This window comes from Eschrichtius robustus, chromosome X, assembly GCF_028021215.1.
Source record: "Eschrichtius robustus isolate mEscRob2 chromosome X, mEscRob2.pri, whole genome shotgun sequence".
Lineage (NCBI taxonomy): Eukaryota > Metazoa > Chordata > Mammalia > Artiodactyla > Eschrichtiidae > Eschrichtius > Eschrichtius robustus.
In genome coordinates, this window is record NC_090845.1 from 1,535,548 (window position 1) to 1,561,347 (window position 25,800).

General features: G+C 51.9%; 1 protein-coding gene across 5 annotated transcripts in view; it reads left to right on the forward strand.

Moving 5' to 3' along the window:
* Positions 1 to 6,497: 6,497 nt before the first annotated feature.
* The window catches only part of IL3RA (interleukin 3 receptor subunit alpha), a 33,114-nt gene continuing 13,811 nt past the window's right edge, over positions 6,498 to 25,800 (forward strand). For 3 of the 5 annotated variants that reach the window (XM_068532492.1, XM_068532493.1, XM_068532494.1), the window contains exons 1-4: positions 12,202 to 12,530; positions 13,308 to 13,365; positions 16,293 to 16,481; positions 18,863 to 18,973. In XM_068532492.1, coding sequence (XP_068388593.1) covers positions 16,328 to 16,481; positions 18,863 to 18,973 — 265 coding nt within the window. In that variant the 5' untranslated portion in view covers positions 12,202 to 12,530; positions 13,308 to 13,365; positions 16,293 to 16,327. Of the gene's footprint in view, positions 6,594 to 12,201; positions 12,531 to 13,307; positions 13,366 to 16,292; positions 16,482 to 18,862; positions 18,974 to 25,800 lie in introns of those variants that run through there. The other 2 variants (XM_068532495.1, XM_068532496.1) reach the window with 2 other exon arrangements.

A 25,800-nucleotide genomic window follows, 5' to 3' on the forward strand; every position in this document is an offset into this window, starting at 1 on the left:
TTTAAAATTGTGAATCATGATGTTGTACACCTGAAACATACAATATTGTACATCAACTGTACCTCAATAAAAAGGAGGGGGGTACTGGTCAGGGACCCTCACCTCCTGGAACTGTCGCGGGATTGACTTGGGTCCCCAGGAGCCCGCAGCCCAGGTTGTGCGTTTATTCTCGGTGGAACGTCTTGCAGGTCACAGAAGACGACACCTACTTCTGCACATTATACAACATTATACAACGCCGGGCTGCACGGGGGCGCCGCGCTGACTGTCAATGCCGCCTCTGACGGACAGGTGTTCCAGAAGTCCTGCCCTTTCATAACCCAGGTGACGTCGCCCCCTGCCGTCCCCTGACATTTCCTATGGTGACACGCATCCGTGTCGCCGGCGGGGCGCTGGGGCCGGTGGGGACGACCGTGAGGATTGGGGTGTCTGTCTTCCCAGGCAAGGAAGGTTCCAGAGCCGAGAACGTCTCCTGTGTCATCTACAACGTCCGTTTCACGAACCGCAGCTGGACGCCGGGCCCGGCCGCCCCTGCAGACGTGTGCTGTCACCTCTACAGGGGGGCCTCCCCGGAAGCGGCGCGCCTGGGGGCCCGAGGCCTCGCTGGGGTCGTCACGTTAAATGCTGCCCCAGAGTCCAGAAATGTTGCCTCAAGGACCCGGGGGGGCACCGGTCTAAAATGTCCAAACATCCAGGAAGGAAACACCCGTCTCCTTCACCTGGCTGGTGGCTCTAGGTTCTAAAATCCTCCTCTGGTCTGAAAGTGTCAGGAAACTAGCAATTTTATCTTTTTTTTTTTTTTTTTTTTTTTTTACATTGGAGTAGAGTTGATTTACAACGTTGTGTTAGTTTCAGGTGTACAGCAAAGTGATTCAGTTACACATACACACGTATATATTTTCTTTTCAGATTCTTTTCCATTATGGGTTCTTATAGGATATTGAGTAGAGTTCCCTGTGCTACACAGTAGGTCCTTGTTTATCTATTGTATATATAGTCATGTGTATCTGCTAATCCCAAACTCCTAATTTGTCCCTCCCTCCCCCGCTTTCCCCTTTGGTAACCCTAAGTCTGTTTTCTGTGTCTGTGAGTCTGTTTCTGCTTTGTAAATAAGATCATTTGTATTATTTTTTCAATTCCACGTGTAAGTGATATCATATACTGTTTATCTTTCTCTGACTTATTTCACTTAGTATGACCATCTCTAGGTCCATCCTTGTTGCTGCAAATGGCATTATTTCATTCTTTTTTATGGCTGAGTAATATTCCATCGTATATAGGTACCACATCTTCTTTATCCACTCCTCTGTCAAAGGACATTTAGGTTATTTCCACGTCTTGGCTATTGTGAATAGTGCTACAGTGAACATTGGGGTGTAAGTATCTTTTCCAATTAGTGTTTTTGTTTTTTTCAGATAAATACCAGAGTGGGCTTGCTGGATCATACGGTAGCTCTATTTTTAGTATTTTTGAGAAACCTCCATACCGTTCTCCATAGTGGCTGTATCAATTTACATTCCCACCAACAGTGCAGGAGGGTTCCCTTTTCTCCACGCCCTCTCCGGCGTCTATTACGTATAGACTTTTCGATGATGGAGCAGTTTTATCCTCAGACTGTGCATGGGATGGGTTTTAGCCACTTTGCTCTATAAAAGGGTGACATTCCTCCCCATCTTTGCAATCTCTTTGGTTGCCTTCTGGTTTCACACTGAGTCAATGATAAAATTGTCTCCTTTTCAGAAGGGTTTTCTGGGTTGGAGGGATATTTTGTTTTTTTGTTTTGTTTTGTTTTTTTAAAATTTTATTTTGGTATATTTTACTAGACAGAATTTTTAATTAATTAATTAATTAATTAACTTAGGGCTGCGTTGGGTCTTCGTTGCTGCGCGCGGGCTTTCTCTAGTTGGCGGCGAGCGGGGGCTACTCTTTTTTGCGGTGCGCGGGCTTCTCATTGCAGTGGCTTCTCTTGTTGCAGAGCACGGGCTCTAGGCGCACGGGCTTCAGTAATTGCAGCATGTGGGCTCAGTAGTTGTGGCGCACGGGCTTTGTTGCTCCGCGGCACGTGGGATCTTCCCGGACCACAGCTCAAACCCGTGTCCCTTGCATTGGCAGGTGGGTTCTTAACCACTGTGCCACCAGGGAAGCCCAAGATTTTGGGTTTGGTGCGCCCCCCCCCCCCCAAGAGGATGCATGCTCCTCCCACCGTTCCTTGATGCCCTTTTGGGAATTACAGGCATGGAAACATGTCCGAGTGTGGCTGGTACATCCTTGACTCGGCGGGGACACGTGTGGGATGCCATTTTGATGAGCTAGGCAAACCCCAGAGAACAGACAGTTACTTTTTCCTGGTGAATGGAACCAGCAATGACACGGACATCCAGTTTTTGGACTTTCCTCCCTTTAAACCCCCTGAAATGGGTAAGACAATTGCTCCCTTTGTATTCTTCTGCCCCTCTGTGAGCCGTCTGATGGACTGAGTTTTCGTTTGAACCAAGGCTCTGTAGGACCAGGTAATGGGTCCCCGACTGGCCTCAGCAAGATGCAGGGTGTAGATTCGGGGTCTGGGAAATATGCAGAGAGGAAGGCAGGGTGTTAGAACTCTCCCTTGGGGTGCAATACTTATGTTTGTGTCACGCATGAAATATGTGAAATACAATGGATTCTCATTATTTGTGGTAGTGATGTTCTGGAAATTCCCCCTGCAAACCCAGAATTAGCAAGTACTGATTCATCACTCCAAGGGGAAACACAGGGTTAGCCTCTGGTCACAGCATTTTCATCAGCTTATCTAATGCATGTATATTTTCTCCATAAGGTACATCAAAGTCTTCCTGTGCTTAGGAATGCAAGGGAAGGAAAACCCTCTTCCTCTAACCTCTTAGGTTCAGCGATAGGGGCTTGCAAATTAAATTGGCAAATGATAACCATAAGAAAAAGATACAAATCTAATTTTAGGTTTTACATGCACAGTGTGTGTGTGTGTGTGGGGGGGGGGGTCTATAGAAAAGAAATGACCCCCCTGCGTGAGAAGTGATTAGACTTAGGGACATATATACCATTTTAATAGAGAGTAATAAATTGTGCACGCATGACTAAACAAAGGAAAGGAGTTTTGAACGTCTAGAGGGGGTAAATATATGTGGAAACTCATGGATGATAAGATTATTTTAGTAAGGTTTGTGCAGATTCATCTGGGGGCTGATTTTCCATCGTTTTCATGGTCATAAAACTTCCCCATGGAACTTCTCATTTCTCAGAAGTTTCTGCTTTTTTCCCAGTTAAGGGAAACCATGGAATGAGTTCTTTCTGCATCTGTTGATTCTCACTTGAGTTCAGGTCTAAATAACCCCCCTTGCCAAAGTGTCCTATTTTGGGGTGTCATTGTGATCCCTTTCCGGAACACCAGCCAGCACTTGAGTGCTACACTTGGGGGCAATTTTAGACAGTGACAGTAGGAATGCAAAGCAAAACAGTGCAAAATACACAGCCCTTGACAGACGCCAAAAAGGGCACCTGTTTGCAATGCTGCACCTCAGCTGAGAACACACACGTCCGGGTGACGCACATTTTTTGCCACGTTTTGGCAAATAACTGCCAGAGGACCCAAGGTGTTGGTTTGGGGGTTTTAGAGAAGTTTTAGGGAGTAGGCAAATTTGTGCAGATTTGGAATCTGTCAATAAACAAGATGTGCTAGGTAGCAAAGGCACCCTCTCCAGGCTGACCTGTGTCCACCAGACTTGAGGCAGGGAAGGGGCCTGGTGCCCAGGGAGGGGGGATTTTGTTCATGGTGTGAGGTGGGGGTCTTTGAGAACTGAGCACGGTAACTGGTACCTCTGCTCCCTTAGTCTTCCGGGGACCCTCCAGTCCTGAGCTTGGGCGATTGCGTGTAAGAATTTCATTTGCATTCCTGCATCAGAGGATGGGGCTTCTGGAAACCATACAGTAAGTCCTCTACGTTACGAAACTTCAAGTTGCGAACTTTGAAAGATGCGAACGTGCGTTCGCATGTCCAATCACGTAAGTTAACTCAGGCGTCTGGCGTTGTCTGTAAAAGTTGGGTACCTACGCTGACTTTGTTGGACTTAGGAGTGCGCTCTCGGGACAGGACCCGTCTGTACGTAGGGGACTTACTGTACTTCTGGGAGACACTTCATCTTCCACGGTGTCTGGTTCTGGATAAACCATCTATCTGGTGGATTGGTCGGCATGTTTTCCTAAAGCTGGGCACTCCATCCAGTACGACACCAAGTCAAGCTGTTTGGTTGGTCCGTGTAGATGCTGGATGCCTTTAGCTCCCCGGGGTTGTAGGGTGTCCCAGAGGAGGTGAGGGATGCGGTCGAAGCACGTTTTGCCCTGCCGGCATCTCTGCCTGGGGCTCCAGCAATTCTGCACCATGGAAGGCAGAGGGCGGGGACCCAGCCAGGACCGTTGCGTGCGCCAGCCACGGAAGGGACAGCCCGAGATGCACGCTCAGCTGACCAGAGGTCTTGCTTCCCAGGCCGCGGGCTTTCTTCTCTTTTACGCAAGAAAAATGAAATGGAAACAGTTACTATAAAGGTGTTTCAGGTAACTCTCATCCACTTGATTTCTGTGCGTTGCAGACGTAGAATCTGTTTCCCGTTTGCATCTCTTCTCAGAAAAGTATTAACCCGCCAGCAAACATCACGACTGAGTACCATGGACCGTATTACATTATCCAGTGGGATAATCCCGAGATTAGATTTAGCATGTCGAAGAATAGCGTCTTGTGTTATGAACTGGACATCCAGAGAAAGGTAAGAACCCCAAACCTTCATGAAGAGCCATGAACTCTCTCTCCTCCTTTTCTCCCGATTTGGGGTACAACCCTCACTCATGAGAAGGTAACTCTTTGCTCCACAGGTTTGTTCTGTGTTTCCCCCTTTACCGTCTCTTTGCCCCAAATATGCTGCTCATTCCTTTTTGATGACTTCACTTATCTTGTTTCTTTTGTCATTGAAAGACAGAAGACATTGTTGTACCTAGCAAACTGGTTTGCCTCGCCCAGGGTTGTAAAGATTGCGCTTTTTTTTTTTTTTTTTTTTGATTCTGAGGGTTTTGTACTTTTAGCTTTTACCTTTAGGGTTTTCATCCACATTTGCTTTCTTCAGAAAGCAAGTTCCCTCAGGGCAGGGGCCCTGTCAAAAAAGGCAACGTTTATTCCTATCCGTATGGAGTGCACAAAAGAAGTCACTCTTCAGTAGCTGAACTTAGGGACTTTTCTTCCTAAATGAATAGGGGAAAGGAAAGAAGGGAGGAGAGGCTTCAATGGGAAAAAAAAAAAAATGGGTTTCTTTCTAACCCGGGTCCATGGCAGTGAAAGCACTGTGTCCTAACCACTGGCCCACCAGGGAATTTCCTACAGATGGGGGTATCTTTAGGAAAGACAGATGGGTTTCTAGGAGAACAAATGGTGCATAAAAGTCTGTGATAATGTTTGTTTATGCCGGTAGGAGTGGTACTTTCTTCAAGGCCGTAAAACTTCCCTGGAGACAGAATTTATGATGGTTTCAACTCTTTACTGGGAGTGAAGTCTCCCCAGAGGGAATTTAAGGCATGCCTCACTCCCAGAAGTTTTTGCTTTCAGTTTGATAAGAGAGACTCCGAGAAGCCTTTTTTTCCCTGCATCTGTTGAATCCCAAATATCTTCCACTTAAAATAATTTCATACCCATCCTGGCGTTCCGAGGGGGGTTCCCACATTTGCAGACAATGCTGAGAAGAGAGCCACTTACCATCTTTCCTTTGTTCTGTCTTTACAGGGCAGCCTCTCTAAGAGAGACCCCGTAAGTACCCCTTCCTTTCTCTGCAGCCTCCCTGCTTGGGTCATAGATGCCCAAAGTTGAGCCCTCAGCGGGCAGCAGGCTTAGCTCAGCCCCGGGTCCCACTGAGACCCTTTAGGGGTCACCGGGCTTTGTCTCCGATGGCGAAGCTGTGATTTCCCGAATGCCTCTGACTCAGCTCAAGGAGCCGGTTGTCACCCACCCTGAGGAGAGAGCAACGTCCTTCCTCCTCATGGAGCTCCTGACACCTTCTCAGTACACAGTGTAGTGACCTGGAAGCGTCCCCCTAAAAGTCATGTCCGCCCAGAACCACAGAATGGGACTTTATTTGGAAGCAGGGTCTTTGCAGATGTGATGAAGTGAAGGATCTGTCCTCTGTGTAGAAAGAATCAGAATAACCCCAACCTCACTTCTCAAGGGCATGGGGACCCTGCCCGAGACGAGGGCACAGACGGACAGCTGTGAGACCCAGATGCAAGACGGCAAAGCCCCTTAGGGTCCCGCCACTGCCGGTTGGGGGTGGGGGGAATATGGTCCGAGGAGGCGGGTCCCACGTGTCCGCCCCGTGTCAGGATGTGCACACCCTCCGCCTTCTCCCTGTTCCCAGCCCGGCGTTTGTCACCGAAGTCCATCACAAGATCCTCTTTTCTTTTAAAGGTTTTCCAAAGAGGAGGAGATAAAAATGAGTACCGAATGCCCGATTCTGCCGCGATGGGAGAGCACACCGTCCGTATGCGGGTGAAGCGCGTGTCCTGCAAAATCTGGAGTGAGTGGCGCTCCACGCAGCATTTCGGTGAGTCTCGGGGGAACGCCCGTGGCCACCGATGCCCGGCCAGGAGGGAGGGAAGCAGGGGCCCTTCCTTGGAATCCTACCGCTCGACCCCCCTTTTTCTGTTTTTTTTTTGGCAGTTTCTCTTTTATTTCAAATAGTTTCACCTTCATTAAGAGCTTACAAACGGTCGGGTATATGCATTATCTCATTTAATCTCCATTTTGCAAGGAGGTAACTGTAAGTGCAATTTTAATGTTTGCTCTATAAATTAAAAACTTGCACATTAATAATGGAACTGTTAAAAGATTATGTGTTCCTGGAAACCATTCTCCTATAGAATGGTAACAGACAGAGGTTGGTTGGTAGGAAAGAATCTTCTGTAACTTAGAAGGACCCTGTCATTGGATGTAGGGCCACCCTCATCCAGGAGGACCTCATCACAGATCCTTCACTGCATCACGTCTGCAAAGACCCTCTTTCCAAACAAGGTCCCATTCTCAGGGTATAGGATGGGGACACGTCTTTACGGGGGTCCACTGAGCCAACTGCAGGGCCCCTCCCAGCAGAGGGGCCCCAGGGTGGGTCCCGCAAGCTCTCTGATTAAACACACCATCTGCAGCCTGTCCTGCGGCCCTGGGCTCCCTCTTGTGTTTCTGGGGTCACCCTATGGGGAGGGCCCCGGGGAGGGCCCCTCCCAGCTGCAACCACAAGGACACAAGCTGCTCTGGGTCACTCCTGCCTCAGTCTCACTGGGGTGTCCCTGAGGCTCTGGCTGCCGGTCACCCCCCCACCCCAGGGATGTCACCCTTGTGGGGTCAGCCAGGGTGTCCCCACTTCTCTCCCCACATGGGGGGGCTCTGTCTGACCTCCAGAGTGCCTCCCTCCTTCAGGGGGCCGGGAGGGGTATCACAAAGTGAGTTGCCTGAAAATCTGGCAGCTGCCATCTGTCAGCACGGTTGGCTTGGCTCCTGGCAGGAAATGCCAAGGGTTGGCCCCGTAAGCTCAAGGTCGGCAGACCCACAGGGCACCTCATGCAGCCTCAAGCCTGCCCTGTAGGACCAGCAGAAAACCCACAAGGTCGGGATCCACCCACTCACTCCTCCAGGGGTTCCTCAGGATTCATTAGGAGCCAACAGGGCATGAGCTCTAAGTATGCACCTGCTGAATGCCTAAAAGACACACAGGCTGCCCCATCCCTTCCCCAGAGAAGAGCTACCAAATCCATGTTTGAGCCTCCTTCCCCATAGGCAGTGGGTTCATGGCTTGCAGAAGGGGTCCAGGCTACACGAGTCAAGTCAGAGTTCCCCCAGAAAAGCCTCATTTGCAATTAAAACAGAAACAACACACACACACACACACACACACACCCCTTTCTCTCATCCTTGACATTTCACAATTACACATTCATTCCTTTGGCTATGTAGTGCAGTATTGAAAGTTAATCTCCACTGAGAAGGAAGGCATTGTGTGGCATTAGCTGTGCCCTCGTGGAAATGTAATTGGTGGGTCCTCTCTTGTGAGCAGCAGGGTGGGAAAGATGGGGACAGTGAAAAGGGGTGGGGGGGGTGGGACAGGATCCCAGAAGAATCGATTCTTCACTGCCAAGGGTCCCACCTTCCTCAGGCCCCTGTGTCTGGAAGTTCTCTCCTCCTCTGCTCAGCCCTGCTTCCCCCACCCCATAGTCTGATAACGGGTTGGCGGCCAATGTGTGCAAACCTGACCACCCGGTCACTCCTGACCCTCTGCGCCTCTGCCCCATCAGGTTTCCCAGAGAAGAATTTCCTTGTGGTCCTGATCTGGCTGGTGGTGAGGGCAGCGGTTTTGTCCAGCATGGGCCTGAAGTTCCTCTGTAAAAGGGAACACCCGCCCCCCCCCCAAAAAAAAACTCGAGAACAGCATGACGGAGGCCACACACAAAAGGGCCCACGCCTGTCACCCCGTGCACGCAGAATGGCCAGAAACCCAGACTCAAAAAGCAGATTTGAGGTTGCTTAGGGCAGAGGGAGGGGAATGAGGGCAGGGGGCGTCTGCTGCCTGAGCCCCATACGTGGCCCTATATCCTCACTGGTTCTCTCTTGACGGCCGGGTCACGGGGGAGTTTGACTTTCCCGTGTGCTTGCGGGCTTCACGCTTCCTGCAAAAGGCAGTCATTATTTTGTGCCCGAAAGAATAAACTTTAAAAAGAGATTAGGATTGACATAAATACGGTACCATGGGTAAAACAGATAGCCAGTGGGAACCTGCTGTATAGCACAGGAAGCTCAGCTCGGTGCTCTGTGATGACCTAGGTGGGTGGGATGGGGGAGGGGGGATGGAAGGAAGGGCCAAGAGGGAGGGGATATAGGTATACATATAGCTGAATCACTTCGTTGTACAGCAGAAACTAGCACACCATGGTAAAGCAATTATACGCCAATAAAAAATGAATAAATCAGTTTATTGATTAAAAAGAAGAGGCTTTCAAGAAAGAGGCAAAGCCAGGGGTCTCTGCAGAGAGCACACGCGTGTCTGGAAGATGGGCCCTGAGGACGCCGCCGGGCAAAGTGACTGTGAGCTCAGTACCGGTTAGGGGCTGCCCCTGGTGTCACAATTCGGAACCACCTGCTGGCTGACCGGCCAGGCACAGGTGATGGAGGCCGGCTATGGTCACAGCCACCACACGGGGGCAGCGGTGAGCGGCCCGCCCATTTCCCGGCCACTGTTTCTCAGCTTCCCAGGCACAAAGGGACGTGGTCTCTGGCCCGAGGGGTCGACTCAGGGTGGTGGCATCAGCCCCGGCTGCAGATGCAGGCTCTGTCCCCTTTGCCGGCTGGCTCGCCACACCTGTGCAGGATGTGCTGAATGCCAGGTGACCACCTGGAGAGTCTGGGAGCGTGGGCATCCCTAGGAGGCCACCCAGGCAGGGGGCTGTGGGCGTGTGGAGGAAGGTGGGGGGCATCCCATGTCCGCTGCGGACATCGTCTGTGGACCGTTGCATACACAAGGACCCAAATCATTGGTGGAGCGTCTTGGGGTTCTCCTATAGCATGCAGCCCTGGGGGACATCTGGAGAGACTTGGGGAGTCCTGGGGGGGCTTGGGAATGTGTAGGGCCCCCAGGGTCTCCGTGTGGGGGGTGAGAGTGCTTTGGAACCAGACGGAGGTGATGGTTGCAGAACATTGTGAATGCGCTAAATGCCCTCAAACTGTGCGCTTAGCATGAATTCTACAGCTTGTGAGTTAAACGTCAATAAAGCTGTTTTTAAAAAAGAAAAGAACGAACACATCATGGTCATCTTCATCTCCGAGATGCCTGCAATCCAAGAGGAGGGATAGGTCTTCGCCGTCTCCTGGGGGCAGACAGACAGACAGCCTCCGACTTAGGACCGAGGCCCCCATCCTTGCTGCCACACTACTATGTGCAGACTTCGGAGCTGGCATCTGTGCTCCGCCCTGACCCTCCCCTGTCCGGGTGTGACCTCTTTCCCTTTCAGGGAAAACCGTTTATAATAAGTAAAGAAAACAAAAAATCGCCTGGATGTTTATTCACGGATTTGTATGAATGCAATGGTGTGGGCTGTGTAGAAATTGTAAGAGGAGACGTAGATTCATTTCTGCGCCTAAGGAAAGATATTCGCGGTGTATTTTTAGTAAAATTAAAAAGTGGCAGGACTTCCCTGGTGGCGCAGTGGTTAAGAATCCGCCTGCCAATGAGGGGGACATGGGTTCGAGCCCTGGTCCGGGAAGATCCCACATGCCGCGGAGCAACTAAGCCCGTGCGCCACAACTACTGAGCCTGCGCTCTAGAGCCCGCGAGCCACAACTACTGAGCCCACGTGCTACAACTACTGAAGCCCACGCACCTAGAGCCCGTGCTCTGCAACAAGAGAAGCCACCGCAATGAGAAGCCCACGCACCGCAACAAAGAGTAGCCCCCGCTCGCCGCCAACTAGAGAAAGCCCGCGCGCAGCAACGAAGACCCAACGCAGACAAAAATAAACAATAAATAAATAAATTTATTTAAAAAAAAAATGAGCGAAGGCATTGAGGAAAATCATCACAAAACGCCCCCCAAGGTGGCCAGCATGGGGCACCCCCAAAACTCGATATGAACCACAAAGACACCTGTCTCCCTGCCCATCTTCCAGCCACGGGGGGGAAGAAGGACAAAGGGAGTACAGAAAACACCCAGCTGAGGACAGTTCTCTTCGGTGGCATGTCTCTACAACCCCACATTAAATATCCGGGCTGGGTTCCGTCCACGCCCAGAAGAGACCCATCTCCCCGGCGGGGCTCGCTCAGGCTGTCGGCCAGGGAAGCAAACAGCAGAGTCGCGCCCCAGACACAGAGGGAGATGCCCGCTCCGACTTCCTGGGACGCCCCGAGCCCATCCGAAGTCAACACTACGGGCGTTTCACAAAAGGCCGCGGCCGCTGATAAGGAAGATTTCATTTAGAAACTTCCATGTTTGGGGTTGGGCCAGAGCTAAGAAGGCGCCTCTTTCGAGAGACGTGCGGTGCTTCAGAGAAAATAGAAAGGATGAGGTCTAAGTGGAGGAAACACTCGTTATCGCTGTGGCCGAGGAACCCGTGACCCCAAGATACCCTGTGTCATCACCCCAGAGAGCCTCTGGCCAAGGCTCCACCTGAGACAACCTGGACCTGGAAAGACGGGCTTCTCGTGGGAGCATCAGCTCTGGCTACGGATGGCCTTGGCCCCGGCAGACTCTGATTTACACGGATGGATTTACAATAAAACTCAGAACCTGGCAAGTCAGCCCAAGCCGGGGTTGGCCACCGGCAGGTTCCAGAGCGGACCTGTGCCCCAGTGGGACAGGGACCCAGTGGGAAGGGTGAGTTTGCTCCCTGGCATGGGGCCGGGGACCCGGGCAGGTTTCAGGAGGCCAGAGGGAGGGGCTAGGGGTGCATGGTGAGTGTCAGGAGAAAAGAGTGTTCTTTTTTACAGCAGAGTCCAGGGCGGCTCTAACAACCACAGACTGAGGGCCTAAAACCACAGGCATCCACCCTCCCCCATCCTGGAGACCAGACGCCTGAGGTCAAGGTGTCCCAGGGCCCTGCTCCCTCCGGAGGCTCCAGGGGAGGGTCCTTCCCGCCTCTTCCAGCTTCCGGGGGCTCCAGGCGTCCCTGGGCTTGTGGCCGCGTCCCTCCCGTCTCTGCCTCTTGTCTTCCCGGGGCTTCTCCTCCGTGTCTGGGTCTCTCCTCTTGTGTGTCTTAGAAGGACCCGGTCTTGGATGTAGGGCCACCCTCCTCCAGGGGGACCTCCTCTCAGACCCTTCCCTTCACCATGTCTGCAAAGACCCTGTTTCCACATAAGGTCCCGTTCTGAGGCTCTAAGGGATGCGAATTTGGAGAGGACCATTCACTGAGTACAGTTATTAAAAACTGCAGCAAAGATTCGCACCCCCAGCGGACGGGGAGCTGGTGGTCCCTACGTGCCGGGTCCCCCAGAAGCAGCAGCTGGGAGGACAGATCTGCGGGTCCCCGGGGACGCAGAGGGCACAGCTCACCCGCGCCGTGTCCGGAGCGCCAGGCGCAAGGCGTGTCTCCTCCTCCAGGAAGGACGCCCCGCCCCCACGGCCGGAAGCGCTTTTGCTGGGAAAGGTCAGGAGGGAAGCCCCTCCTCTCGGGAGAAGCCCGCAGGAAGCGGTCGGGGTCGCGGGGCCCAGGCTGGCCCGACCCCGAGGGCAAGGCCAGCTTCGTGCCGGGAAGTGGCCCTGGAGGGTCTCTGGGGACCTCAGAGCGCACGGGGTACCCTGTATCGCAGCCTGCGAATTTCTTTTCTTTTCTTTAATATTTATTTATTTACTTATTTATTTGGCTGCGTCGGGTCTTAGTTGCGGCCCGCGTGTGGGATCTTAGTTCCCTGACCAGGGATCGAACCCGGGCCCCCTGCCCTGGGAGCGCGGAGTCTTAGCCACTAGACGGCCCTGGCTTCCCCGAAGGTCGTGCTCTCGGACCAGGTGATGACCACCTACGTATGGAGAACACGTGCAAAATCGAGGGACTGCCGGTTTGGGGGGGGGGGGAGAGCGGGGGGAGGGGGGAGAGCGGGGCGGGGGGAGAGCGGGGTGGGGGGGGGAGGACGACTCCCCGGAGACATGAATTTCTCTCTGCACGTTTTTCTGGACGGAAGACTAGATACAAGTCTCCCCGTGAGAGAGAGGTTCCTGAAACGCTTCAGAGCAGGGGTGGGTGTTGGCGTCTAAACCAGAGTGGATTTGAAGTGGGTCCGGGGCCCTCCAGGGGGTGGGGATGGTGGCCCCAGGAAGGTCAGGTTCTGCCCTCAGGATGGACCCGCTGGACACAACAGGGTGTGTGAGACGCAGGCCCCAGGGTGACGGGCTGAACCCCGCCGGATATACGCGTGTGTCTGTAGTGACAGACAGACAGACGGAACGTTTTCCCTTAAATAAATAAAACACACATTTAATATTTAAAGCATGTGAATGTACTTATACGCCAAGGTTAATCAATAGACACTAATGCTATGTAACGTTGATGCAAACATTAATTAATGTACACCATGTAAGTCATATGTTAATGGACCTGTATGATTCTAATAATATACTATATACATGTAGTCTCTTTTTTATTTAGTTATTACTTACTTTTAAACTTTTTCTTTTATATTGGAGTATAGTTGATTACCAGTGTTGTGTTAGTTTCAGGTGTGCAGCAAAGTGATTCAGTTTTTTATATATATATATATATATATATTTTTTTTTTTTTTTCCCCAGATTCTTTTCCAATTACAAGTTATTACAAGATATTGAATAGAGTTCCCTGTGCTACACGGTAGGTCCTTGTTGGTTATCCATCCTATGTATAGCACTGTGTACATATATTCTCTTAAATACGTGAGCCTCCTTTGATATAAGGTGGTCCTGCAACTATTTCATCATAGAATCACAGTCGCTAGTATTGGTAGCATTTTACTGTGGTGTTTGGAGGTCATGTAGCAAAAACGCGGCATCTCATCGCCAAACCCTGCCTCGTGAACGTTGTTGGGAGGGTGGGAAGCCCGGGCGCCTGGATGCTAAGGATGGGAGCCCATCACTTTTATGCCCACGGGCCGCTCGAAGCTCTGTGCTGTGGCCTGCGTTCTGGGTACGCGGGTCCAGCCGGACGCCGCGTGGTAAGGGGGTTTAGGGGCTGCGTTTCTGGGCGGTGACCGTGGCCACAGGAAGGCAGCCCCCCGGGAACTGACCCACTGCATCCCGCGGGGGGCGTCCAGCCCCTCAGCAGGTCCCTAGGAGCTACCGGTCGGCCGGAGCCCAGAGAGAGAGCGGCCGTGGGCCGTCGTCTGCCGTCCGTGCGGCCACGGGTTTCCTGGGGCGGAGGCACTGCTGGTCCTGCCCTCCTCGCCGAGCCGGCCGTGCCCCCGGGGGCCGCGTGGCAGGTGCCAGGCGCTGGCTGGACGGGCTGCTATTCTGGTCTCTCCCGGCCCAGCTGCTCCGTGCCCTGGCCTTGCCTACTCCCTTTCCCGGTTCCCCATTTCTGTTCCCCGTAGCTCCTTCCCCACATCGCGGGCTGGATTCCAGGCGCACAACGCACGCTCTCCCGCCGCCAGTTCCCGGGTGTGTATGGGCTTTTCTGAAATTAGTCATTGCTTGTCTGACGGCACTAAACCGCTGATGGGGACGGAGCCGGGGTCCCCGGAGTGGGCGGCTGAGGGGTCTGCGGTCCCACGGAGGGAGACGGCTCAGCACACACGCGCCCCTGGGCCTCTGTCGCCTCCTCTGGGTAGCGCCACCATCCTCCGCCTCGCCTGGTCCCGCCCCCCATCCAGAGACCCCCCCCCCCCAAACACTGAACCTCAAGTCTTCTCCCGGGTTATAGGGACACTGGCGGGGCTGCGGGCGTATTTGGGGGTGTGGCCTTCGTGAAACAGACCTGTCACCAGTGGCCCCTGTTTGTCCTCTTCTCACCCCAGCTCCACACACCCAGGGCCTCCCGTTCGCAAGGTTCCTGGGGTTTGTGCTGTGCCTGCACGTTTGGGCTGGTTTGGGGCTGGGTCTCCCCACGGACAGTCAGGGCTCAGCTCTTTCGGATCGGCTGAGCTGATGGGCACCTGTCCTGTGGCCTGGAGGCCCCGCGGTGCTTTTCTGTTGTGTCTTCCTTCTTTACTGGGGTTTTGGGCTTTTAGGGGAAAAATAAAAGGGGAGGAAGGAGAGGAGGAAGGGAGGGAGGGAGGGAAGAAAGAAATGGAAGAAAGAAAGATAAAGAGAGAGAGGGAGAGAGAGAGAAAGAAAGAAAGAAAGAAAGAAAGAAGGGTGGTGGGGCATCCCCCCCAGACCCAGGCGTCAGAATCCACATCTGAATGCCACCCCCTTGGCATCTGGGGGCGCACTGCCAGGAAGGGAGTCCAGCCTGGGCTCTGGCAGCCCCGTGGGTGAAGTCCACTCCGGACTGACTGTCATTCCTCAGCTTTGTCGTCCATGCCCACCCCTCCCCTGCACTGCATCTGCCTGGACACCCCCTGCCCCTGCATCACTGTGCTTCAGTCCCAGACGAAGAGGGACCAGCAGACAAGAGGTGTCCACCAGGAGTGGCCACTGCCTAGCATGCATTTCAGAATTGCCTCAATTCTTAGCAAGACGCTCATCAGCCCTGAAGAGGGATGAGGGGACGGGGGTCTGGTCCTTCCCTCGGGGAGACACGGCGTTTGTCTCTCAGAGGGGCTGGTTGGCCACCAAGACTCATGCTCTGTGGGAAGTGGGCGGGCGTCACGAAGGACCCCAAGCTGCTCGGCTTAAATCCACAGACCTGCATCCTCCCCCAGCCCTGGGGACCAGACGTCTGAGGTCAAGGTGTCCCAGGGCCGCGCTCCCTCCAGAGGCTCCAGGGGAGGGTCCTTCCTGCCTCTTCCAGCTTCCGGGGGCGCCAGGCGTCCATGGGCTCGTGGCCGCCTCCCTCCCATCTCCGTCCTTATGTGGCTCTGTCCTCCCTGTGTCCCTGTCTCCCGGGGGCCACCTTCTCATAAGGACAGCAGTCCCATGGGACATAGGGACCAGCCTGTTCCAGGTGGAGGCTGTGTTACCTTAATCCATTACACCTGTGACAGCCCTGCTTCTAAATAAATCGCGCTCTGAAGTCCAGGTGGATGTGCATTGGGGGTGGGGAGTAGACAGGAAACATTGGAGGAGACGAGAGGACCGGCCTCAAGGGAGAGGGTGGAGGGACGGGCACCTGGGGCTGGAGCTTGGGAGCGGTGACAGGCGGATGACAGGTGTAGGGCGAGGGCGAGGGGTGCCCAGGAGGGCCCGGGTGAGGGAAGGTCACCTGGGAGCAGGTTGGTAGGGGCCAGGCTGAGAGCTGCGTGAGTCCCGTGCAGCCAGCGCATCGGGGGCCCGGGGTCACCTCCCTGTCCCCTTGGGCACGAGCGGTCATTCCAATGGGACCTCGAAGGAAGGGGGCCAGGGCCCCGGCCGTTCATGCTGACGGGCTTTGCCCACGACTCGGCTCCAGGAAACGGCCCCAGCCGGGGTGAATGGCGGGATGCCGTCAGGGTTGTGACAAAGAGGAACCTACAAACAGAAGTGAGAACAGGAAAAGAAGACTTTGAAAGAAAGGGTGTTCCTTCCAGGAGAGCACAGAGCTGCAGTCATGTTCCTGACCCCAGACCGTAATCCTGAGTCGAGGCGTGCGGAGGGCTCCTGGACCTGGTCACACCCTCGACACATTCTCCCCTCCTCCCCCGCTCACTGGGGCTTATTTTTTAGGGGTGAGGCTGCCCCCCGAGGCTATAAAAACACTGATGAGAGAAAAAACACGGTTCTCTCTCTTTCGGGAGGCGGCCTGCAGCACAGCCGAGAAGCAAGCGAGCAGAGCTCGGGGCCCGCCCCCAGGCCAGCCGGACCAGCACCAGGAGAGGCTGCCTGTCTCCGGCCAGACCGCGTTCTGCATCCCAGGTAAGACCCCGGGGCCGGGCTGAGGGGCGGAAGGCGGGCAGCCTCATCCACTGCTGTCCCTGGAGACTCAGTACTGACCGCCAGCCCCGGGGGCGGGGGGTGGGGACCCCCAGGATTTGAACGCAGCTCGTGGCAGCTGAGCTGTGTCATCCGGGGCAGCACACGACGGATTCAAAGCCTTTATGCCCGAGGAGGACGCTGAGTGTCCCACTGACCCCGGTTACGGGATCCGACGGCGGTGTCACCCGGTACTCAGCGGGGCGCCCGGGGCGTCTTGACCGCCTCTGTGTCCTGCGCCGGGGCTTAGGCGTTGGCCGAACGGATGAACTGGACCGAGTGGCCTTCCCCGGACGAGAGGCTCCCCCTAATGACAGTGCCCCCAACTCTCGCAGGCTCCCGTTTGCCCCCAGACCCAGGCAGGCGAGCTGCCGGGGTGCAGAGCCCCAAGGCCCCTTGTCTCGCCCCTATCCTGCTGAGCCCAGCCCCATCCCCGGCCTCCGGGGGCCAAGCCCCTTCCCTTCGCGATCTGGGGGCAGCAGGATACGACGGTGATCCTCGTGCACTGTGGGTCTCCAAAGGACGTGAGCTTCTCCGAGCGAGGAGGGGTGCCTGTGGGTGGGCTCAGTGTCTCGAGGCTGGAGCCGTCTGTGCCTGTGGGGCTCGGCTCACCTGAGCGGCCGCCGGGAACAGACACCCACCCCTGCCTCGGCACCCACGGGGGCCTGTCTTCATCAAGGAAAGAGGAGCCCGAGGCCGTGCTCGTCCAGTATTTGGTCACAGTTCTGATCGTTTTCTCCCCGTGGATCTGTTGCTTGGGCCCTTCGTCAGCCCGGCATTAAACTGCTCTGGGTCGTGAGGCTTGGCTTGGAGGCGCCCTCCTGAAGCTTTGTGCCCGATGCCTTGCCCTCCTCCCCCTAATCCCTTTATTACAAGTGGATTGTTTGGCATCTGTCCTGGGATGCTTCCCCGTGATGGGCAGTTCTGGATCTGACCCGCTGCCTTGCCCTGGAAAGGGGTCTCTCGGGCTTCCCCCCACCCAGTTTAGCAAGAAGGACGCTGGGTGTCGGCTTCTGCTGTCAAATTTGTGTGAAACTTGGCACTTTTGGGGGACCAGGTCAGTCCTGGGGAATCTTGTGGGAGCCCCAGACCTGGACGGGGGAGCAGGTGAGACCCCAGATGGATGGAGTCTGGGTTGGGTCTCATGATAGGGCTGCTAGACAGGCCCTGAATGAGGTAGGGTGCGTCCTGGGCCCCCTCCTCCATCCCAGCCAAGATGCTCCAGGTGGGATGGCGGGGAGTGGGGGTCAGGTCTTTGGGTGACCCTGACCGGCACAGAGAGCCTGTGGCCCTGCTGAGGGTGTGGCCCCCGAGGCAGCTGAGGGTCCAAGGCTCTGCTTGGGTGGCAGCCCCGGGCCGGCCTCCAGGCGCCAAGGGCATTTGCATGAGTGACTCAGGTGGGTGGGGGGGCGAATGGGTGGGGTCCACGGGGAGACCCTGCCACTGGGGCCCGGAAGGTGCAGAAGATGGACCCCCGGGGGGGGTCCAGGAGAGCCGGCCTGCAGAGGGGGGCTTCATGGGGACCTGGGGAACAACTCTGGCGGGAACGATCAGACAGCACGGGATTTAGTGACCGTAACTCGGTCTGTTCAGGAAACTCTGCATTGTACTTCATGCTCTTAACTAAACTTCCTTCCACTGTTTCGTGAGCCCAGTGTTTCCTGGGGCTGGGTGGAGGGTGCTTTGGGTTCCGGGATGGGGCTGGAGCCAAGGGTGAGCTCATACCCCCGGGCGGGAGATTTTTAGAGAGGCTGACACACACGCACACACACACAGACACACACACGAATGCACACACACAGGCATGCAGGCATGCAGACACGTGTGCAGGCCTGCATACACGCAGGCATGCATGTACACGTGCACACGCAGACACACAGACCTGTGTAATGTGTGCACAAGATACAGAGACACACGTATGCATACACAGCACACACAGAGACACATAGACACATGTAATGTGTGCACACACATGCGTGCATATGCATATAGAGACATGCAGTGCACACAGATGCATATACAAGACGCAGAGATACACAGATACACACGTGCACACATATGCATACACAGCGCAAGGCACATAAACACAAGGAATATGTGCACACGCATGCATACACATTCACACAGGCATGCGGTATACACGGATGCATACACACTGCACACACATGCGCACATGCATATACACACATGCACACACACGTGCACATGCACGGGAGGCTCCCCTCCCAGAAGCAGCTCCCTGCCCTCTGAGCAAGACACCCCCTGGGGGGGCTCAGCCCCCTCCCTGCAGCCACCTCATGCGGCCACAGTCTCTTCTCCTCCAGCTGGCGCCCACCCTCCTGTGGGAGCTGCCTTGGCCATGGCTTTCGTCTGGCTGGCGGTGTTCCTGGTGGCGTTCCTGGTGCCCGTCTCCGGCCTGCTGCCACTGGACCACGGTAGGAAAAGCCGGAGGAAAAGCCACGTGCTGTCTGTGGGTCCCTGGGGCTGTGTTGTTTTTCAGTGAAACTGTTTACGTTGGGGTCACGGTCGAGCCACTCAGCTGCCATAAGAGATAGTACAGACACTTCCCATGTAGCCTTCCCCTCAGTCATCTTGCAAAACTGGTTCATCTTGCAAAACTGGTTCATCTTGCAAAACTGGTACCTCACAGCCAGGATGTTCATCCTGATACGGTCAAGACACTACATCCAGAGCTCTTGGTGTAGCTAGGGCGCTGGGACCCATCAGTTTTCTTGGATTTATTATCACCCTTTCTCTGGGTTGGAAGCAGCCCGTGCAAACATTAGGGTGATGGGCTGAACTCTGTCCTCGCCAAATTCATGCGCTGAAGTCCTAACGAACAGAACCTGTCAATGGGAGTTATTTGGAAATAGGGTCTTTACAGACATCCTTGAGTTAAGGTGAGGTCACGTGGGTGGATCCTCATCCAGAACAATGGGTGTCCTTATAAGGAGGGGAGATTTGGACCCAGGCATGGACACAGCGAGAAGCCAGGTGGTGATAGAGGAGAGATTGGGGTGATGCAGCCACAAGTGCAGGAACGCCTAGGACTGGGGCGGGGCAGCCCCCAGAAGCTGCAGAGATTCTCCAGCTGGAACGGATTCTCCCTCTGAGCCTCTGGGAGGAACCAATGCTATAGCATCCTGGCCTCCGGGACTGGGAGGTATAAATCCAGGTGTCGTAAGAGATGCGTCGTCTGGAGCTTGGACACGCAGATGAGCAACGAGTAAGATGCGTTTGGGGCAACTCCATCCTGTTTTTCTCACGTTCGTCACGGAGATTTATGGGGGGTAGGGTGCAAACCAGGGTCTCCGTGGCGTCCAGGAAGTTCCCACCATCTTCAAGCATGATGGTGATGGATAGGAAACAATTCACGACGTGATAGAGAAGTTCGACAGTGACATTCGATAAGGAGGCGCAACGACAGTGATGTAGATTCTGAAGCTGCCGTGCCCACCTCTGACTGTCAGTGTCCGGCTGACTTCGGGTGACAGGTGTGGCCGGGAGAGAATATCCCAGGTGGGGCGGGGTGAGGAGCCAGTCTGCCGCTGGTGGAGAGTGCCCACCACCTTGCAGCAGAACCCCCAAGGGGAGCCACGCCCTCGGCCCCGGGGTACGGAGAGTCTGCGTCTCCTGGGCGCCCAATAGTGAGGGCGCCCAGCTCGGGGTGCAAAGACCGGGATGCTTACAGGAGTACAAGAGATACGGTGCCCTCCAGGCGGGCCTGCTGCCTTGGGGAGGGTCTGCAGAGAAGCCCCTCCCATCAGGACTTGGCTGAGCGACCGGGGGACCCGGGACGGTGACCAAGGGGGTGATGTGCACCTCAGCCTCCCGTCTAGCTCGCACAACACGCACACGGGGAGCAGAGCTTCAGGCGACAGCAGCAGAGCCGGTACACCCGCTCCCCGTGGGTGCTGGGTGCTCGCGTCGGGCACGGCGCCCTGCGCTGCCATGGTGGCCACAGCGTTGCCTGACCGTGCGAAGTTTGTTCCTTCCTCAGAGAGCGGTGGAGTTCAGATGGGGTGTGTGCGCGCACGTGTGTGTGTGTGCGTGCACGCGTGTGTGTGCACGTGTGTGTGCGCGCGTGTGTGTGTGTGCGTGTGTGTGTGTGTGTGGGCATAGGTATCATTCTTCTGGGGGCTACTGGCTTACTCAGCTCAGGCTGCCTTAACAAAATAGCATAGTCTGGAGGACTTAAGTGACATACATTTATTTATCCCAGTCCTGGAGACCAGATGTCTGAGGTCAAGGTGTCCCAGGGCTGCGTTCCCTCCAGAGGCTCCAGGGGAGGGTCCTTCCCGCCTCTTCCAGCTTCTGGGGGCTCCAGGCGTCCCTGGGCTCGTGGCCGCCTCTCTCCTGTCTTCACAGGGGGTTCTCCCCGTGTGTGTCCCTGAACCCAAATTTCCCCTCTTAATAAGGACGCCAGTCGGATTGGGTTAGGGCCACAGTATGGCAGCGGGACCTCATCTTAATTAATTACATCTGCACTCACCCTATTTCCAGCTAAGGTCCCATTCTGAGGTTAGGACTCCAGCCTGATTTGGGGAGGGCTGGGGAAAGGACACAGTTCAGTCCATCCCAGGTGGCTCTGTTCCATGTCCAGACCCCGGATCCTTACAGTGGGATGGACCCGGGAGGCTCCATCATCTCCTTGGAGGAGTTCGTAGGAGGATCACGCGGGAGTGTTTAGAGGTCTGAGCTAAAAGGACCACACGTTGCTTCTGTCCGTTTCCTGGACTCCAAGTCAGTCACGTGGCCGCACCTGGTGACCAGAGGGGCCGGGAGAAGCAGGAGTCTGGGAGGGGAGGGGGCTTTCTCCACGTCTGAGGCTCCCACCCCCCGCCTCCTGTCTTTGTCTGCCCCTCTTGTTCTGGGCTGTGGCCGCTGCCACCTTTGTGGCGACTCCAGGCCCATGGGTATTCTGGGGTCACTGACCACAGGCGGGAAGTGAGTAGCTTTCTAGGAGCCAAAAGCTGAAGGAAGCAGCGTGTTGTACAGTTCTAACATTTCCCCCCAAAGCGCCCTAAAACTACAACGTTGGTCAAAGCGCATTAGAGGGGCCACGGGTACAGGACACGGTGGAATAGAAGCGTTGAAACCAGACACCTTGTCTTGTTCGGATCATACGGAGAAGTGGTTAGTCTTTCCCTACTGAGTCTGAATTAGCGCCAGGATTTTCATAGGTTTATCAGGGGAAGGACGTTTTCTCCATGTCTAGTTTGCTGCGAGTTTTTAACCCCAGAGGGGTGTTAAACATTGTCAAGATGGTTTCCTGCTTCTATTGAGAAGATCACCAGTTTTCTGTTAAAGGGGCAAATTATAGTGATGGTTAAAATAACCTTGCATTCCTGGAGTAAATCCCTTGAGTCAGGAGGTGTTACCACTTTTATACTTTACCTGACTTTATGTGCTAGTATTCTGTGAAGGAATTTTGTGTCTAGGAGTATAAGGCATATTGGGCTTTAGTTTACTTTTAATGTTTTGATTTTGGTATCGGGATAACGCTGGCCTCATAAAGTGAGTTAGAACATGTTTCCCGCCTTTCCTTTGTTTTTGGAAAGTTTCTGCACATTGTTACTATTTCTTTTTTAAATTGCTGGTGGAATTCAGCCGCAAAGCCATCTGTGCCTGACGCTTTCTTTTGGGGAAGCTTTTTCATTATATATTCTATTCCTTTAATACTTACAGGGTTATTCAGGTTTGCTACTTATGTCAGTACTGCTAATGTGTGTCTTTCAAGAAGCTGGTTCATGTCATACATTGTTGAAGGTATTGGCATAACTCTTGTTCAAATTACCCGCAATTCTTCTTTCAGTGTCTTTCAGGATGTGTATCAGTGTCCCCTCTTTCATTGCTAAAATTGGTCTGTTTTTGTTTTTTTCTTGATCCAGTGTAGCGAGAGAGAGGTTTTTCAATTATATTGTCTCTTGTATAGAACCAGCTTTTGGTTTCCTTGACAATCTATATAGTTTTTCCATTTTCTTTTTCACTGATTTTTTTTTTGTTCCCTTTATTTTTTTTTAGGGATTTTGCTTTAGGTTTAATTTGTTCTTCTTTCTCTGACGTCTTCATGTGGAAACTGATTCTTGAATTTAAACTCTTTATTCCTAACATAAACATTTAATGTTGTAAATTTCCCTGTAAGCGTTGCTGTAGTTGCATCGCCCTTTTTTTTTTTTTGTTTGCTTTCATTTTCATTCAGTTCAAAATATTCTCTACATTTCCTGTGATTTCTTCTAGGACGCACATGGTACTTTATCAGTATGTCATTTTGTTTGCAAATATCTGGTGTGTTCCAGATTTTAAAAGACTGATCTTGAATTTAATCAAGAGAGAATTGTAGTCAGAGAATATATACACAGTGAATGATTTAAACCTTTTTAAAAGGACCGACACTCCCCATGCCAGTACACGGTCTATTTTGAGAATCTTCTGTTTGTACTTGATAAAAACATGCATGCTGGGATTTCCCTGGTGGTCCAGTGGTTAGGACTCTGCACTGCAGGGGACGCAGGTTCCAGCCCTGGTCAGGGAACTAAGATCCCGCAAGCCGTGCGGCTCGGCCCCCCCCAGAAAAACCAAAAAATAAAGTGCACCCTGCGGTCATTGGTTAGAATGTCCCAACAATGTCAATTAGGTCAAATTGTTGATATTTTGTTCAAGTCCAGTATATCCCTCCCGTTTTCTGTCTGTCTGTTCTATTAGAGAGGGGGGTGGTGCTTATGCCTCATGTATTTTGAAAATGACTCTTTGGGAGCACATATATTAGGATGAATTGGCCACTTAATCACTTGAAATGGTCCCTTCTTACCCTTGGAAATAAAATCCTGGGATAAAATCCTAGGTTTTATGCAATTAGAGTTTGCATAAAATATGCTTTCCTATTATTGCCATTTAAACTATATTTAAAGCACCTTTCTTGCAGACAGCATACTGTGGGGTACTTTTAAAATCTAGTCTGACAAACTTTCCTTCTCACTGGAGTGTTTAGACCATTTGCATGCAATGAACTTATTAATATGATTGAGTTTAATTCTACCATTTTGCTATTTGTTTGCTGGGGTTTTTTTTTTTTTTTTTCAGTTTTCCTTTTTTTTTTTTTTCGCCCCTCCTTTCCTGACTTCTTTTCAGTTACTTCTTTAGTGCTTGTTTTTGTTTTTGTTTTTTTTCTCTACCATTGGCTTTTGGGCTAGCCCTCTTTGTTGCACTGCTTGTGTGGTTCCTCTGGAATGATTCATTCAGTACATACTACCTTCAGATAATGTTATTCTACTTCACGTAGAACATAGGAATCTCAAAACAGTATGCTTTTACTTCCTGCCTCATCCTTTATGCCATGTCACACATGTACTTCTACATCTCTATAAGCCCACAATACACAATACAATATTTTTCTTTTAAAGAATTATCTTCTTAAAACATTAAAAAATGGGAAAGTTTTACACGTTTGCCTACATTTTTACTATTTCTGGTATGCTTTTGTTGCATCTCTGCTCACCTTGTTTCCACATTCCTTCGTGAGTTTCCATCTGGTGATTTTTCCTTCAGCCAGAAAAGCCTTTGTTATTTTAACATTTCTTACAGACCTGCTCTTCTGGCAAAAAAAAAACAACAAATAAAAAAATACAAAAAAAAACCCTTTCACTTTTTGTTACTATAAAAAGTCTTTATATTTCACCTTCCATTTATCGCTAAGATATAGATTCTAGGTTGACCAGGATTTGTATTGTTTTCTTGCAGCATTTGGAGAAGTCGTTCTGTTATCTTCTGTCTCCCTTTGTTTCTAAAGAGAAATCAGCAGAAATTCTTATCTTTGTTCTCTGATAGGTGCTGTGTCTTTTTCCCGTTGGTTTTTTAAGGTTTTCTTGATACCACTTTTTAATAAGGCATTTGAGGATGATGTGTCTTAGTGTTTGTGCTTGTTTATTTGTGTGCTTGTTGGTACGTGTGTGTCTGTGTATCCTAGGTAGGGTTTTTGAGCTTTCTGGGCCTGTAGGTTTATAATTTTCATTAAGTTAGGAAAAGGTTTGGCCATAATTTCTTCAGATATTTTTCTTTGGGGGCTTCAGCGTAGATCGTTTCCATTGTTTTCCAGTTCATCCAAGTGAATTTTTTCATCTCAGATGCTATATGTTCTACCTCTAAAAATTCTGTTTGGTTCTTCCTTTATATCTTCCATTCCTCACTGCATAGTGTTCATGTTTTCCTTCAAGTCTTCTAACATATTTATAATGGCTGTTTTAATGGACTTCTCTGTTAATTTCATCATCGGCCACTTAGGGGACGATTTCTATGACCTGATATTTCTTCTGGTCACAGCCAACACATTCCTGCTTCTCTGCGTGTCTAGTAATTTTTTATTGGGTGCTGGATATTGTGAAGGAGGGGTTGGTGAGGGTCTGCTTTGGTTGTCTTCTTTAAAGATGGTGAGTTTTGTTTCAGCAGGCCATTCCTTTATTGGTGGGTCGCCTTGTTTTGAAGCTTTTTCAAGGTGAGTCACCTTTAGTTTTTTCTCTCCAACAACGAAGGCATGACTCTTCTGGGGTCTTTACTGACTTCTCAGTGTTCAGCAAGGACTCTCCACCTTGTCCCGTTGGATTGTGAATGTCTCCCACCCCAAAATACACTCTCAGAATTGTTCATCTTAGTTTTCAGAAAGTCTAGAAATAGTTGGTTTATATATTTGGCCCAGTTTTCGAGGGGCTTATGGTGAGAGATACATCTGAGACTACTTTATCATGACTGGAAGAGTATTTCCCACCATCTATAGTTTTTCAAAAGCTCTAGGGTTGAGAACACTATGTCCCTTTTCTTTCAGAATACCAGAGGGTCACGAGTATATTGCAGTAAACACTCTTATGTGTATTTGCATTGATCTTGGTTCATTTTGTCTTTACAGATTTGCTTTTACTTTCTTCTTTTTGCATTAAAGTTCTTTTTTATTTGTGAGCACATCTGTAATTGAGTGGATAATGACCGCTCTAAAGGAGCATAGGTAGATTTTATGGAAAACATAGTGACAGAAAACTCCCTTGTTATGTTATTTAAACATATATGTACTTAGTTACATAAATATATATAATTTTATATATGTACATTTCATATTAGATTATGAAGATTCTTTAAAAATTTTAATTTTAAAATAATTAAGGTTGTAAATAAAGTTATAAAAATTAAAACCAAACTAAAATGTAATAAGAATACGCTAAAACTCATATTTTCTACTGCATCACTCATAGCTGCTTTAATGATATTTACTGTT